The sequence below is a fragment of the Mus musculus genome, chromosome 10 (genome assembly GCF_000001635.26).
Source record: "Mus musculus strain C57BL/6J chromosome 10, GRCm38.p6 C57BL/6J".
Lineage (NCBI taxonomy): Eukaryota > Metazoa > Chordata > Mammalia > Rodentia > Muridae > Mus > Mus musculus.
In genome coordinates, this window is record NC_000076.6 from 22,172,170 (window position 1) to 22,186,909 (window position 14,740).

Here is a 14,740-nt window from a genome sequence, read left to right on the forward strand (position 1 = left end):
CCTCAGCATGGAGGAGGGACAGCTGCTCTGAGTTCCCTGCAGGAAGTCCCCAAGCCAATGTGTGGGGACTACATAGGGGGTCTATCAGACTCAACAGAGGCAGTCATTAGCTGTGGCTCATCCCACACAGGCAAGCTCTGAGCACTTTACCTGGAATAACCCACAAGTTAGATGGCACCAGTGAATCTTCACCAAAACGTCACCTCTGTCTTGTATATGTACTTATCCAATACTCCACCACACACCCACACACACACATCCCCACACACACACACACACACACACACACACACACACACACATACACACACACAAATGAGAACAGATTCACAAATTTGCTTCCAAGGGCCTGATGTAACATTAGTGGATAAATGCATGGGGCTGATGGTATAGCTGTGGACAAAGGATTTGGAAAGTCAGAAAAGAGGAACTCCTAAGAGAAAAGACACCTCTTTGGAAATGCCTCCAGAGGGAGTTCTAGGACATGTGGGTTTCAGATCTGGGTCTCTGACATGGTTACCAACACAGAGAGCTGGGGCTAGTAAATGACCCTGTGTCTTAAAGCAACATGCATGGAACCTGTGGATACACACACACACACACACACGCCCACGCCCACGCCCACGCACACACACACACACACACACACACACACAAGGTTAATCTCTGCCCTGTAAGCACACACACACACACACACACACACACACACACACACACACACACAAGGTTAATCTCTGCCCTGTAAGCACACACACACACACACACACACACACACACACAAGGTTAATCTCTGCCCTGTAAGCACACACACACACACACACCTTTGCAAATATACAGTGCAGCTGTAAAACAGACTGGGGAAAAAAAAAAGTGACTCCCACATGATCTGCCAGGGACCTGGACTTTCCCTATGCAGAAGCCTGTTCTACAACAGAAAGAAAAAGATTCAGTTATTTTTATCTCCATTGCATGAGTTTTTTTTCTCTGTGTTTCTACACCATGTGTATGCAGTGTGTGCAGAGGTCAGAAACCTGCCTGGAATCCCCTGGAGCAGCAGTCACAGAAGGTTGTGAGCTGCTCGGTGAGTGCAGGAAATCCAACCTGGGTCCCAAAAGGGCAGTGTGTGCTCTTAACCTCTGAGCATCTTTTCAGGCCCCAGAAGAAGCTTCTAATTGGAAGAAAACTGCGACTGCAGAACTTTTCATGAGGTCTTAGATTCCCCTAGGACAGAGCTAAACAGAAAAGCACCAGCATTCCCTGGCGCGAGGGGGCAGAGGGGGTGGGGTTAGACGGAAGGGGCGGGGTTGGGAGGAAGCGGGAGGGTTTGGAGGGAAGAGGGGTGGCGGTGAGCAGAGCTATTGCGGAGGGTGAGGGTAACGGGATGGGGAGAAGGGACTAAGGAGAGTTGGGGGTGGGAAAGCAGTGGGACAACAAATATTTGAGGGTACAAAAGACGTGAGAGGGTGATAGGGAAGGGACAAAATTTCTCTGAGGGAGGAGAAATGAGACAGAGACGGGAAGCACAGAGGGAAGTGAGGAACAGCTGCCTGGGGATCCCAGGCCATCCTAGAAGGATGGTCCAGAGGAGACTGACTTGAAACTAGAGAAGAATCAGGGGAAGTGGCTAGAGCAAAGATTTGTTAACTCCTCTAGGTACTCAAGGCTGTGGGTGTGGCCCCGCATAAATGTTTCAACTCTTGTTGCAGATTTCAGAGGCTGCAGTTCAAGACACCAACTTTTTTCTTTCTTCACCTTTCCTGACACTATTGCCAATAGTCCCTGAGGGCGCAGCTGTTGGTGAGTGAGATGAAGAAGGGACCGCGGGTGGGGCACGGGAGCCCAGTACAACTCTGTCCTCAGGATTTTTAGTTGGTTAGTAGTCAGGTTCCTAGTTGCAACCTCAGTTTGACCCAGTGTGAGAGGGGCCAAGATTTGCAGAGAGGGAGGTTCCAAGCCACAAGGCACAGGAGTGATCCCGTAAGAAATTTAAGGAAAAGTGGATTGGGGAGATGCAGGGTCAGAGCAGAGAAGGCCCTAATTCACAGCCAGGTGCCTGGAACTCTTGCTTTAGTCTGCACTGGGGCTACAGCAGGGGCATGCTAACTTCCCCATTCTCCCTGCAGCCACAGTCACATCTGTCAGAAGAAACCATGGCCAAGGCAGCAGTGACCAAGCGCCATCATTTTATGATTCAGAAGCTGTTAATTCTACTGAGCTATGGATACACCAACGGGCTGGATGGTGAGTTCCCTGGGCCTATATGGACCAGGGTTGCTGCAAGGAACAGGAAACTGGCTTAAGTCAGTTCCCAGGCCTGGGGTACCAAAAACTCCAGGGTTTCCCACTCTTCAGTCCAGCACCACAGCAACTGGGAACTCTGGCTTTCCATGACCCAGGCTTCAGTGGATTGAAGAGATAAGGGAAAAGTTACAGTGTGGGGGAGGGGCAGGAATGAAGAACCAACAGGGCAGGAGGGTGTACCTGGTGATGCCCTCAGAACCATCTGGGTCTATAGGAAGCCTAAAACCCAGTGACTAGGATTGGGTGTGTTGGGAGCAGTGCAAGACCAGGAGACAGTCTTGGACCTAAGGCAGGCTGTGCTAGAGACTGCCTTCCCAAGGGATTCCTCACAAGCCTTCTGCCATTCACGAAACTCTTTGCAATTGACCTTTCTTCTCACTTTCCCATGGTATTTGTCTAGGAGATCACAACAGATGCTTCCAGGAACAAGGAAGCCTCCCCACCCCTCCTCCTTTTTCTTAGTCATTTTTTAATTGGATTTTTTTTTTTTTTACATTTTAAGTGTTATCACCTTTCTAGATGCCCCCACCACACCCCTGAAGCACCCAGTCCTAGCCCCCCTCCTCCTGCTTCTCTGAAGGTGTGCCCCCACTCACCCACATACTCTTGCCTCCCCAACCTCAAATTCCCCTACAGTGGGACATCAGGTCTTCACAGGATCAAGGGCCTCTTCTCCCATTGATGCCCCACAAGGCCATCCTCTGCTACATATGCAGCTGGAGCCATGGGTCCCTCCATGTGTGCTCTTTGGTTGGTAATTTAGATCCTGGTAGTTCTGGTTGGTTGGTACTGCTGTTCTTCCTATGGGGTTGCAAACCCCTTCAGCTCCTTCAGTTCTTTCTCTAACTCCCCCATTGGGGACCCTGTGATTAGTTCAATGGTTGTCTGCAAAGATTCACCTCTGTATATGTCAGACTCTGGCATAGCCTCTCAGGAGAAAGCTGTATAATGTTCCTGTCAGCAATCACTTTTTGGCATCCACAATAGTGTCTGGGTTTTGTGTCTGTATATGGGATGAATCCCCAGGTGGGGCAGTCTCTAGATAGCCTTTCCTTCAGTCTCTGCTCCACACTGTGTCTCCATATTTGCTCCTGTGAGTATTTTGTTATCCCTTCTAAAAAGAACAGAAGGGCCCACACACTGGTCTTCCTTCTTGAACTTCATGTGGTCTGTGAATTGTATCTTGGGTATTCTGAGCTTTTGGGCTAATCACTTATCAGCTAGTGCGTAGCATGTGTGTTCTTTTGTGATTGGGTTACCTCATTCAGGATCATATATTCTAGTCCCATGCATTTGCCTAAGAATTTCATGAAGTCATTGTTTTTAATAGCTGAGTAGTACTCCATTGTGTAAATGTACCACATTTTCCATATCCTTCCTCTGTTGAAGGGCATCTAGGTTGTTTCCAGCTCTGGGTATTACAAATATGGGTGCAAAAAAGCATAGTGGAACATCTGTCTTTATTACATGTTGGGATATCTTTTGGGTACATGCCCAGGTGTGGTATTGCTGGGTCTTCTGGTAGATATATTTCCAATTTTCTGAGGACCGGCCAGGCTGGTTTCCAGAGTTGTTGTACCAGCTACCAACAGCGGAGGAGTTTCCTCTTTTTGCATATCCTTGCCAGCATCTGCTGTCACCTGAGTTTTTGATCTTAGCCATTCTGGCTGGTGTGAGGTGGTATCTTGGGGTTGTTTAGATTTGCATTTCCCTGATGACTAAGGATGTTGAACATTACTTTAAGTGCTTCTTGACCATTTCATTTTCCTTGGTTGAGAATTCTTTGTTTATCTCTGTACCCCATTTTTAATAGGGTTATTTGATTCTCTGGAGTCTGATTTCTTGATTTCTTTGTATATATTGGATATTAGCCCTCTATCGGATGTAGGATTGGTAAAGATCTTTCCCCAATCTGTTAGTTGCCCTTTTGTCCTATTGACAGTGTCCTTTGCCTTACAAAAGCTTTGCAATTTTGTGAGGTCCCATTTGTCAATTCTTGATCTTAGAGCATAAGCCATTGGTGTTGTGTTCAGAAGTTTTCCCCTCTGACCATGTGTTCGAGGACCTTCCCCACTTTTTCTTCTATTAGATTTAGTGTATCTGGTTTTAAATGGAAGTCCTTGATCCACTTGGATCTGAGCTTTGTACAGGGAGATAAGGATGGATCAATTTGTATTCTTTGACACACTGACCACCAGTTGAACCAGCACTTTTTGTTGACAATGTTGTCCTTTTGACACTGGATGGTTTTAGCTCCTTTGTCAAAGATCAAGTGACGATAGGTGTGTGGGTTCATTTCTGGGTCACCAATTCTGTCCCATTGGATCTACCTGCCTGTCACTATACCAATATCATGCAGTTTTTATCACTAATGCTCTGTAATACAGCTTGAGGTCAGGGATGGTAATTTCCCCAGAAGTTTTTTTTATTGTTGAGAATAGTTTTAGCTTTCCTGGGTTTTTTGTTAGTCCAAATGAATTTGCAAGCTGTTCTTTCTAACTATATGAAGAATTGAATTGGAATTTTGATGGGGATTGCATTGAATCTATAGGTTGTTTTCGACAAGATGGGCACTTTACTATGTTAATCCTACCAATTCATTAGCATGGGAGATCTTTCCATCTTCTGAAATCTTCTTTGGTTTCTTTCTTCAGAGACTTGAAGTTCTTGTCATACAGATTGTCTTAGTCAGGGTTTCTATTCTTGCACAAACATCATGACCAAGAAGCAAGTTGGGGAGGAAAGGGTTTATTCAGCTTACTCTTCCACATTGCTGTTCATCACTAAAGGAAGTCAGGACTGGAACTCAAGCAGGTCAGGAAGCAGGAGCTGATGCAGAGGCCACGGAGGAATGTTCCTTCCTGGCTTGCTTCCCCTGGCTTGCTCAGCCTGCTCTCTTATAGAACCAAGACTACCAGCCCAGAGATGGTCCCACCCACAAGGGGCCTTTCCCCCTTGATCACTAATTGAGAAAATGCCTTACAGTTGGATCTCATGGAGGCATTTCCTCAACTGAAGCCCTTTTCTCTGTGATAACTCCAGCTGTGTCAAGTTGACATAAAACTAGCCAGTACACAGATCTTTCACTTGTATGATTAGTCACACCAAGGAATTTTATATTATTTGTGACTATTGTGAAAGGTGTTGTTTCCATAATTTCTTTCTCAGCCTGTTTACCCTTTGAGTAGAGGAAGGCTGCTGATTTGTTTGGGTTAATTTTTATATCCAGCCACTTTGCTGAAGTTGCTTATCAGGTTTATGAGGTCTCTGGTGGAATTTTTAGGGACACTTAAGTATACAATCATATCTCTGCAAATAGTGATATTTTGCCTTCTTCTTTTTCGATTTGTATCCCTTTGACCTCCTTTTGTTGTTCAATTGCTCTAGCTAGAATTTCAAGTACTATATAGAATGGACAGCTTTGTCTAGTTCTGATTTTAGTGGGATTGCTTCAAGTTTCTCTCTGTCTAGTTTGATGTTGGCTACTGGTTTGCTATATATTGCTTTTACTATGTTTAGGTGTGGGCCTTCAATTCCTGATCTTTCCAAGGTTTGTATCATGAAGGGGTGTTGAATTTTTTCAAATGCTTTCTCAACATTGAATGAGATTATCACGTGTTTTGTTTTGTTTTTCCTTCGAGTTTGTTTATATAGTGGATTATTTTGATGGACCATCCCTAGATTCCTGGGTAAAACCTACTTGATCATGATGGATCATTGTTTTGATGTGTTCTTGGATTCAGTTTTCAAGAATTTTATTGAGTATTTTTGCATTGATATTCATAAGGAAAATTGATCTGAAGTTCTCTCTCTTTGTTGAGTCTTTGTGTGGTTTAGCTATAAGAGTAATTGTGGCTTCATAGCATGAATTGGGTAGAGTGCCTTCTGTTTCTATTTTGTGGAATAGTTTGATGAGAATTGGTATTAGGTATTCTTTGAAGGTCTGATAGAATTCTGTACTAAAACCATCTGATCCAAAAAAAACTGACTTTTTTTTTGATTGGGAGACTTTTAATAACTGCTGCTGTTTCTTTGGCCTTATTGGACTGTTTAGCTGGTTTATCTTATCCCCATTTAACTTTGTTTCCTGTTATCTTTCTAGGAGGTTGTCCATGTCATCCAGGATCTGCAGTTTTGTTGAGTATAGGCTTCTCTAGTAGGATGTATTGATTTTTTTGTATTTCCTTGGTGTCTGTTGTTATGTCTCCCCATTCATTTCTGATTTTATTAATCTGAATACTGTCTCTGTGCCCTCTGGTTAGTCTGGCTAAGGGTCTATCTACCTTTTTTGTTGTTGTTTGTTTGTTTGTTTTTCGAGACAGGGTTTCTCTGTGTAGCCCTGGCTGTCCTGGAACTCACTCTGTAGACCAGGCTGGCCTCGAACTCAGAAATCCACCTGCCCCTGCCTCTCAAGTGCTGGGATTAAAGGCGTGCACCATCACTGCCTCGCTAGGGTTTATCTATCTTGTTTATTTCCTCAAAGAACCAGCTCCTGGTTTGGTTGATTCTTTGTATAGTTCTTTCTGTTTCTACTTGGCTGATTTCAGTCCTGAGTGTGATTATTGTCTGCTTTTTCCTTTTTTTTTTTTTTTTGCATTTTGCATTTTCTTTGACTGTTGTGTCAATGTTTTCTATGGTATCTTCTGCACCTGAGATTCTCTCTTCTATCTCTATTCTGTTGATGATGCTTGAGTCTCTGACTCCTGATCTCTTTCCTAAGTTTTCTATCTCCCGGGCAGTTTCACTTTGTGATTTCTTTATTGTTTCTACCTACATTTTTAGATATTGGATGGTTTTGTTTAATTCCTTTCACCTGTTTGGTTGTGTTTTCTTGTTATTCTTTAAGGGATTTTTGTGTTTCCTCTTTAAGGGCTTCTAGCTGTTTACCTGTGTTCTCCTGTATTTCTTTAAGGGAGTTATTTATGTCCTTCTTAAAGTCCCCTATCATCATCATGAGAAGTGATTTTAAACCTGAATCTTGCTTTTCTGATGTGATGGTGTATCCAGGACTTGCTATGATGGGAGAACTGGGTTCTGATGATGCCAAGCAACCTTGGTTTCTGTTGCTTATGTTCTTGCACTTGCCTCTTGCCATCTGATTATCTCTAGTGCTATCTGCATTCACTGTCTCTCACTGGAGCCTGTCCCTTCTGTTAACTTGGTTGTGTCAGAACTCCTCAGAGTCCAGGTGTCTCTGTGATCCTGAAATCCTGGTGTGATCAAGCTCCTGAGATCCTATGATCCTATGATACTGGGCATGTTAGAGTTCCTGGGAGTTGAGCTTCCTCTGGGTGATGTGGGGCTTGGTGCAGAGCTGGTGCCCAAGGTTCTCAGGGCAGTGGATCAGACCAGAAGGAACCCGTGCCACTCCCCACTCCTTCTTTTGATCTGTTTTTATCTTGTTTTAAGGCTTCATACTATCCAAACACTAGAATCTGAAACAATCCCTTCTCTCCTTTTCTACCAAGTGAAGGGATTAAAGGTGACACCAGGCTCAGCTTCAATGCTTATGTGGCTCATCAACAACCAGCCTGCTCAGGTCCCTTCCCTGCCCACCTAGCCTTTCCCACTTTCCCATCCACAGAATGCCTTTTACCCCATCGGGGGCAATATGCGGTCATGTCTGGGGAGACCTCATCAATTCAGGGGGTGGAAAGCCTTGTTCTCTATGGATGACTCTGGCAATGGTACTGCCTTTGGATCTATGGGATCTTCTGCCCTTGCTTTCAAGACCATGTCATCCACCTCCTGGATAGATGGCATCAGATAATGGTATTCATTACCAGGAAGGAGTGGGTTCTTTTGTTTTATAAAAGATGGCCCTTTCCCCCTATATTTTCAGCTAGATTTAAGACCCTAAAACACAAATAATATCTGATACACTTTATACTTCAGCACTTGATAAAAGTCACTAAAAGTACTTTTGAGATAAGTCCTTCAGGTAACATGATGTGCATCTGAGGGGTTCTACTAACCAGAGACTGTCAATGATTGCACAGAAAATAGGATGCAGAACTGGTGGACATCTTGAACAGGGTCTTCTCTTCCTGAATTTTACCCTGCAGAAGAATACTTGGGATCACAGAAACATGAGTCCTATGGCTTTCTTGTCACACTTTGGAACTCAATTGCATGTTTCTCTCACAGATGCACACTCTCTTAGGTGCAACTTGACCATCAAGGATCCTACCTCAGCAGACCTTCCCTGGTGTGACGTGAAGTGCTCAGTGGATGAAATAACTATCCTCCATTTAAATAACATAAACAAGACCATGACTTCAGGTGACCCAGGGAAGATGGCAAATGCCACTGGCAAATGTTTGACACAACCTCTGAACGATTTGTGCCAGGAGTTGAGGGACAAGGTGTCTAACACCAAAGTGGACACTCACAAGACCAATGGTAAGTATGGATAGAGTACAGAGGCAGAGACATTGACAAGAGAGGAAGGGCAGAGTACATGCAGGAATGTGGGGGTGAATGTGTTTGTGTGAAGGAGCTGAGCATTTGTGGTACCTTGCAGCCACAGGGTACACAATGAGTAACAAGAGCAAGTTGTATGAAAATGATACTGACACATAAGCTTGTATAGAAAGACTTGAGGTGATGGACTGATCAGAAATGAAGAATGATGGTTTTCTTATTGATTTGCAGGTTACCCACATTTACAAGTCACCATGATTTATCCGCAAAGCCAGGGCCAAACTCCTAGTGCCACCTGGGAATTCAACATCAGTGACAGTTACTTCTTCACCTTCTACACAGAGAATATGAGCTGGAGATCAGCTAATGATGAATCAGGGGTTATCATGAATAAATGGAAAGATGATGGGGACCTTGTGCAACAATTGAAATACTTCATACCCCAATGCAGACAGAAAATTGATGAATTCTTAAAGCAGTCCAAGGAAAAGCCAAGTAGGTATTACCTAGAGTATCAGAAGACACTTCATCTAATTTGATAGACTGACTGAATTATGTATGAGTAGTGTTCCTGTCTGAAGAGACAGTGATGACCATGAGGAATCCTCATTCCCTCTCACACTCTAGTATTTCTCATTCCCTATTAACTAGTTGTCAAGGCTTTATACGGCCTGCTAATGAGCCCCAAGTCTGTCTGCATCTCTGTAAACTTCCAGCCTTCTCATCCTCAGGTACAGCTGCCATTCCACCAGCTCCACCATCACTTCTAAAGGATTTATTATCTTACTCTGGCATAATTAAGCACTATCAATTTCCCCAACATTCAGAAAGTGATAGCCATAGGACATTTATCAAATTTTGTGATGGTTTGCTAGACATTAACTTTTCTTTGTAGTGAAATATGCTCTACAAAGACATCATGTATCATGTCTCTCTACTCGGGACTTTGTAAAATAGTTCTTACAGATGAGTCTGTCATGGCTGCCTGGGGAGAGAAGGTGCTGATGGAGGTGTGTTTTTACTTTACCTGAACTTTTCTATCTTTTTTAAAGGATCAACCTCAAGGTCCCCCAGTATCACCCAGCTTACATCAACTTCCCCGCTTCCACCTCCCAGCCACTCTACTTCTAAGAAAGGATTTATCTCTGTGGGACTCATCTTCATATCTTTATTATTTGCATTTGCATTTGCGATGTGAAGAGGAAATATTATACCCAAGGAGGTAAGGAGCAGGTTGAGGTTTCATTTGGTTCTTGGTAGAGTTGTTCTGCAGAGGACTTTCAATAGGTGTCCCACTGGGTATTAGGGATGGGAATTCTCCTCCCCATATTGGAATAGCAAATGCCAGTTACCCACTAAGCATCTCTCTAACCACTAAATCTGAACTGTTAAGGTCTGCCTTCTCGTTCAGTAAACTATCTTCTGCTCAGACCATAAGAAGTGGCTGAAACAAGCTTCTGAGCACCTCACTTGCATGTACCCCATCATGACCCATGTAGGGACACTGAGCCTATATTCATTCCCAGAACAATTGCAAAGGTATTTTCACACAGCCAATTAGGACCGCTCACTAACTCTCTCTGTCTTACTGCCCTCCATGCTATATGCAATAATGCCTATTGATCCTAGAAATGGGTCTATATGAGAGGAGGTTTGGTGACCAGGAGCTCTAAACCAACTTTGTTAGTCAGCGGTCATGACATGTCAGGGTACAAGCTAAGAAGTGACTTTCAGACTTCTCTGCTGGGATCAAGAGCTAATTACTTTCAGAATCACAGTCCAGCTCTCACTACAAAACCTCCCCAGACAGAAATTGTCAGCTGCTCAGGGGCTGTTGCATCAATTGCCACAAGCCACAGAGGAAAAGGGGCCCTAAGGAGACAAAAGGAGAGGTTCCCAACCAGACCACCAAAATGTTTTCTCAGGCATGCAGATAAAACCCCAAGGCATGCAGATAAAAGCCCAAGGCATGCAGATAAAAGCCCAAGGCATGCAGATAAAAGCATTTACTCAACCAAACATCCATATCATCTCATCCAAGATGCAGGAAATACCTCACCACATAGGGGAGATGTAGGAGAACACTGTTCTCCTGCCATGACCTCACTGCTGTGCCTTTGAACTCGCAGCAGCTCTGAGAACTTGCATGATCCCTGCACAAGTGCAGGCCTGTCAATCATCTATTCATGGAGCCACAAGGCCTCATGAGGTTCCTCAATCGCTGAGAATTTTTTACAGTTAATGGTGCCAGAGCTGATTGTATTCATTGGTGTGGTCAATAGTAGGGAGTGAGTATTCCTGCAAATAACTCCTTGCACACACGCCTATAAATAAGTCCAAATTAAGTCATTTGATTCTTAGGTTTTTTTTAAGTTAAAGAGAGTTCCCATGAAAGTAGAGGTCAAGTCATTGGGGAGAGGAGAGCAATGGTGGGAGTGGGCAGGGGAAATGAGAGGTGACTGGAGGGTTGATGTGACCAAAGTATCTTACACACATGTTATACACACATAGTATATGAACACATCATAGTGAAACCAATTATCATGTATAATTAATGTGCAAGTACATTGTTAAAAGATTGACTAGTTTTTATTCTTAATGGACATGAGTATTTTGCCTGAACGTATGTCTGTATTTGACATGTGTCCCTGGTGCTTGCAGAGGCCAGAGGAGGGCATCGGATCCTGTGGAACTGGAGTTACAGTTGGTTTCCAATACTGGGAACTGAATCCAGGACCTCTCCAAGAACAGCAAGTGCTCTTTGCTACTGAGCCTTATCTCCCTCCTCTAATACATTTCTTAATAAGAGAATATACTCTGAATATTATTAAACCCAGGGCAAGTCCCACAGTAAGGTTCACAATAAAGTTTATTGTTTCAGAATCAAAAAGGAAAACACATTTTAAAATGACTGTCATGGCCAGTTATCACATCGTTTGTAGCAATGTATGATTGAGGACGTCCAGGTCCATCTAAAAAAATGCCAGGCAATACAGCAACATCTAATAAAACTGGTAAATTTAAGGTATGTGCTCCAGAAGTTTATATCAATTTGACATATGGTGAAATTATATGCTAGAAAAGAACCCCAATTTTTAAATGCTTCCATTAAGACCACCCTGAAGGGCATTTTCTTAACTAGTAATCAGGGGGAGGGTCCAGCCCATTTTGGTGATCCTTTTCTGTGGGACCGTGAAAGGCAGCCTGTGTTTTGGTTGAGCGATACTTACTCCAGAGACCCAGTAGAAAACTCTACAAGGGACGGAACAGTGAGCCAAGTTCCCAGACACAGGTGCCTGACACCATGGAGCTCCCAACTCCATAATCCTGTGACAGAGCCTGATGTCCCAAACTCCTGGAATTCTGGCTAGACTCCACCCTCACAGTTACCTGGCAACAACAAGGAATCCCAGCACACTATAAAAGGAGCTGCTTGGTCCCTCCTTTCTCTCTTAAGCTCTTAAGTCTAGCTCTCCTTCTCCCTCTCCCTTCTCCCCCTTCTCTCCACATGACCATGGCCAGTCTCTCTCTTTCTATCTTCTTTCTCTCTGCTTTTCTGCAATAAAGCTCTAAAACCATAGACCATTTCTGCTCATCAAGATCCACTGTACTTGAACGGTGGAATACGCCTTCCCTTAAAGAGCTGCGTTTAACCTCCTGGCAGAAGGCCTTCCTGTGAGCCAGCCACGGACCGGACCAAGGGCTCTCGCCCACACTGGAACCACCCAGCACCCCCTCTCCCCTTGCCCTCATCTCCCTTCAGCCCTGGGGATGACTGAGCTGTCCCCGGTGCCCTCACTTTGTTCTCAGCTCTTCTGTAACATACAGCGATGTCTGGGATGTCCGAGAATGAGAACCTGTCATCTCTGGCCTCCATGAGGGCCAGAGACCTTGGACTGATCCCTTTCCCCCTCCCCCCAGGTCTTGGCTTCTGTGGCTTCCCACAGCCAGACACCCACCCAGGGCCGTGTGGAAAGCGCCGCAGCAGTCCCCCAGGCTAACCACCCAGAGCACCAGAGCTCTGGTAGGACGCTGGTTCTCTCCCACACTCTTTGTTTCACTATGCCCACTGCTCGACAGTTTTCTATAATACAACAGGCTGAACGAGCCATGAGGAGAAATACAATAAGCAGCACCCACTCATGGCCTCTGATCAGCTCCTGCCTCCAAGCCCCTGCCCTCTTTGAATCCTGTCCTGACTTCTTTCGAAGGACAGTGATTTGGAAGTATAAGCCAAATAAACTTTCCTTCCCAAGTCACTTTACTCATGATATTTCATCACAGCAAAAGCAAGCCTCACTAAGACAAGTTGGTACCGAGATAGCATGTGGTATTGCTGGAACTGACCTGGACATGTGTTTTGGGGAGGTTTGTCGAAGGACTTTGGAACTCTGGTCTAGAAAAGCCATTGAGTGTTTAACTGGTTCATTCTTCAGGACCTTGGATGATAGGAATGTTGAGAGCAGTGCAGACAATGGAGGCTTGGCATGTGAGGTTTAGGGGAGCAGATGCTACCAAGTCATCTCAATTAACAATCAATGGTTCTGGGTAGCTGGGGCTGAAGAATCAGCTCTGACTAAGAAGATTCTAGAACTACTTTAGGGAAACATTTGCTTTGCTGGAATACTGGATGCTGTTCACCTGGAGCTGAGAACTTAGCAGTCGTCAGGAGAGAGCAGCATCGATGATGTGAGACCATCTGGAAAGTGTTTCCTGAGAGTCAGTCCACAGAAGCTGTGTTCTAGACATGGCCAGGTTGGTCCTTGCATTGGTACATGAACTAGTCAGTGTAAGAGCCACCCTGGTGGTGCTGGTTTTGAACATGTGAAGGGGTCATGGAGAGGCGTGGCACTGTGTGGCAGTGTTGGAGTCCATGAAGAGAGCCCTGGAGAGTAAGCATGTGGCTAGAGCTGAAGACATTTTAGAAATGCCAGTGCCATGGGATGACCACTAAGAAAAGCATCAGCAGCAGTGGAGTCTCCACTCGAGAGCCTAGAAAACAAGATGTCTGTACTGTTGTGGTCAATCTGGAGAAGTAACTCAGATGCTGATGGGGAGCCAGGAATAAGTCAACCTTGGACCCTGCATCCAGGTTTATAATCATGGTGTTCACTGAGTATCAATCAAGACTTTCTGGTATAGCCAGACTCCTAAAGACCTGATTAAGATAGTTTTCCCCGGACCTGCAGGGACAATCAGCGGGACCCAGGACAAGAGAGAGAGAGAGAGAGAAAGAGAGAGAGAGAAAAAGAGAGAGAGAGAGAGAGAGAGAGAGAGAGAGAGAGAGAGAGAGAAGAGACACGAAGAATGAGAGCAAGTCAATCATACTGATCAAGCTCTGAAAACTTTATTCAGGAGTGGCAATATAAGCATAAGCAAGAGGAGGCTCCAAGGGATGGGGGGTGGGGAGTGGGAGAGACTGGGGGCTCTCTGAAGGTCAGGTGGCAATCTTCAGCTCCTGGAACCAACAGTCACAGTGTCCTCTTTTCCCATAAACTTTCTTGCTGTTACGACCACGAATGTTCTCTCAGGATTGTTTATGTGAGCTAGAAAATATCCACAAGGCCATGGCTGAGGCCATGACTCCAGGCAGCTAAGTGTAAGAAGAGGGAAGGATTAGGGAACTCCCAACTGAGCACCCTGAGACACAAAAGGGGGAAGTTATCCCTGAAGAACAACAGATTTGTAACACACACACACACACACACACACACACACACACACACACACGTACGCACACACGTACACACCCACCAGAAATAGAACTTAATGGCAGACTGAAGTACCAACTGTGCAGACATTCAACTTGAGGATCTACTGAGCTTCCTTCGGGGTTGCTAAGGAGTCCAGTGTGAGGTTACTTACAGGAGCTTGGGTAACTTCCCAACAGCTATTTCACTGCAGAGCCCACTTCAACACAGGCAGTGACTCCTGATAAGAAAATTAGAACAGATTTTAATATGTGCAAAAATGACCAGCAAGTTTTAAAAGACAGTGAAAAACTTAGTCCTATCTC

General features: G+C 44.7%; 1 protein-coding gene and 1 long non-coding RNA gene across 20 annotated transcripts in view; one reads left to right on the forward strand and one right to left on the reverse strand.

The window, feature by feature from the left end:
* Positions 1 to 14,740, forward strand: part of Raet1e (retinoic acid early transcript 1E) — a 31,156-nt gene that overhangs the window by 13,628 nt on the left and 2,788 nt on the right. For 2 of the 7 annotated variants that reach the window (NM_001359808.1, NM_001359809.1), the window contains 7 exons: positions 1,012 to 1,081; positions 1,707 to 1,797; positions 2,124 to 2,241; positions 8,449 to 8,703; positions 8,956 to 9,219; positions 9,777 to 9,946; positions 11,386 to 11,745. In NM_001359808.1, the coding sequence (NP_001346737.1) occupies positions 2,151 to 2,241; positions 8,449 to 8,703; positions 8,956 to 9,219; positions 9,777 to 9,922 (756 nt within the window). In that variant the 5' untranslated portion in view covers positions 1,012 to 1,081; positions 1,707 to 1,797; positions 2,124 to 2,150 and the 3' untranslated portion in view covers positions 9,923 to 9,946; positions 11,386 to 11,745. Of the gene's footprint in view, positions 1 to 1,011; positions 1,082 to 1,296; positions 1,368 to 1,706; positions 1,798 to 2,123; positions 2,242 to 8,448; positions 8,704 to 8,955; positions 9,220 to 9,776; positions 9,947 to 11,385; positions 11,753 to 14,740 lie in introns of those variants that run through there. The other 5 variants (XM_011243179.1, XM_006512782.2, NM_198193.3 and 2 more) reach the window with 5 other exon arrangements.
* The window catches only part of Gm26740, a 120,098-nt gene continuing 119,473 nt past the window's right edge, over positions 14,116 to 14,740 (reverse strand). For 9 of the 13 annotated variants that reach the window (XR_003948845.1, XR_003948843.1, XR_003948837.1 and 6 more), the window contains one exon: positions 14,116 to 14,655. This is a non-coding gene — a long non-coding RNA (predicted gene, 26740). The remainder of the gene's footprint in view (positions 14,656 to 14,740) is intronic. The other 4 variants (XR_003948848.1, XR_003948844.1, XR_003948846.1 and 1 more) reach the window with 2 other exon arrangements.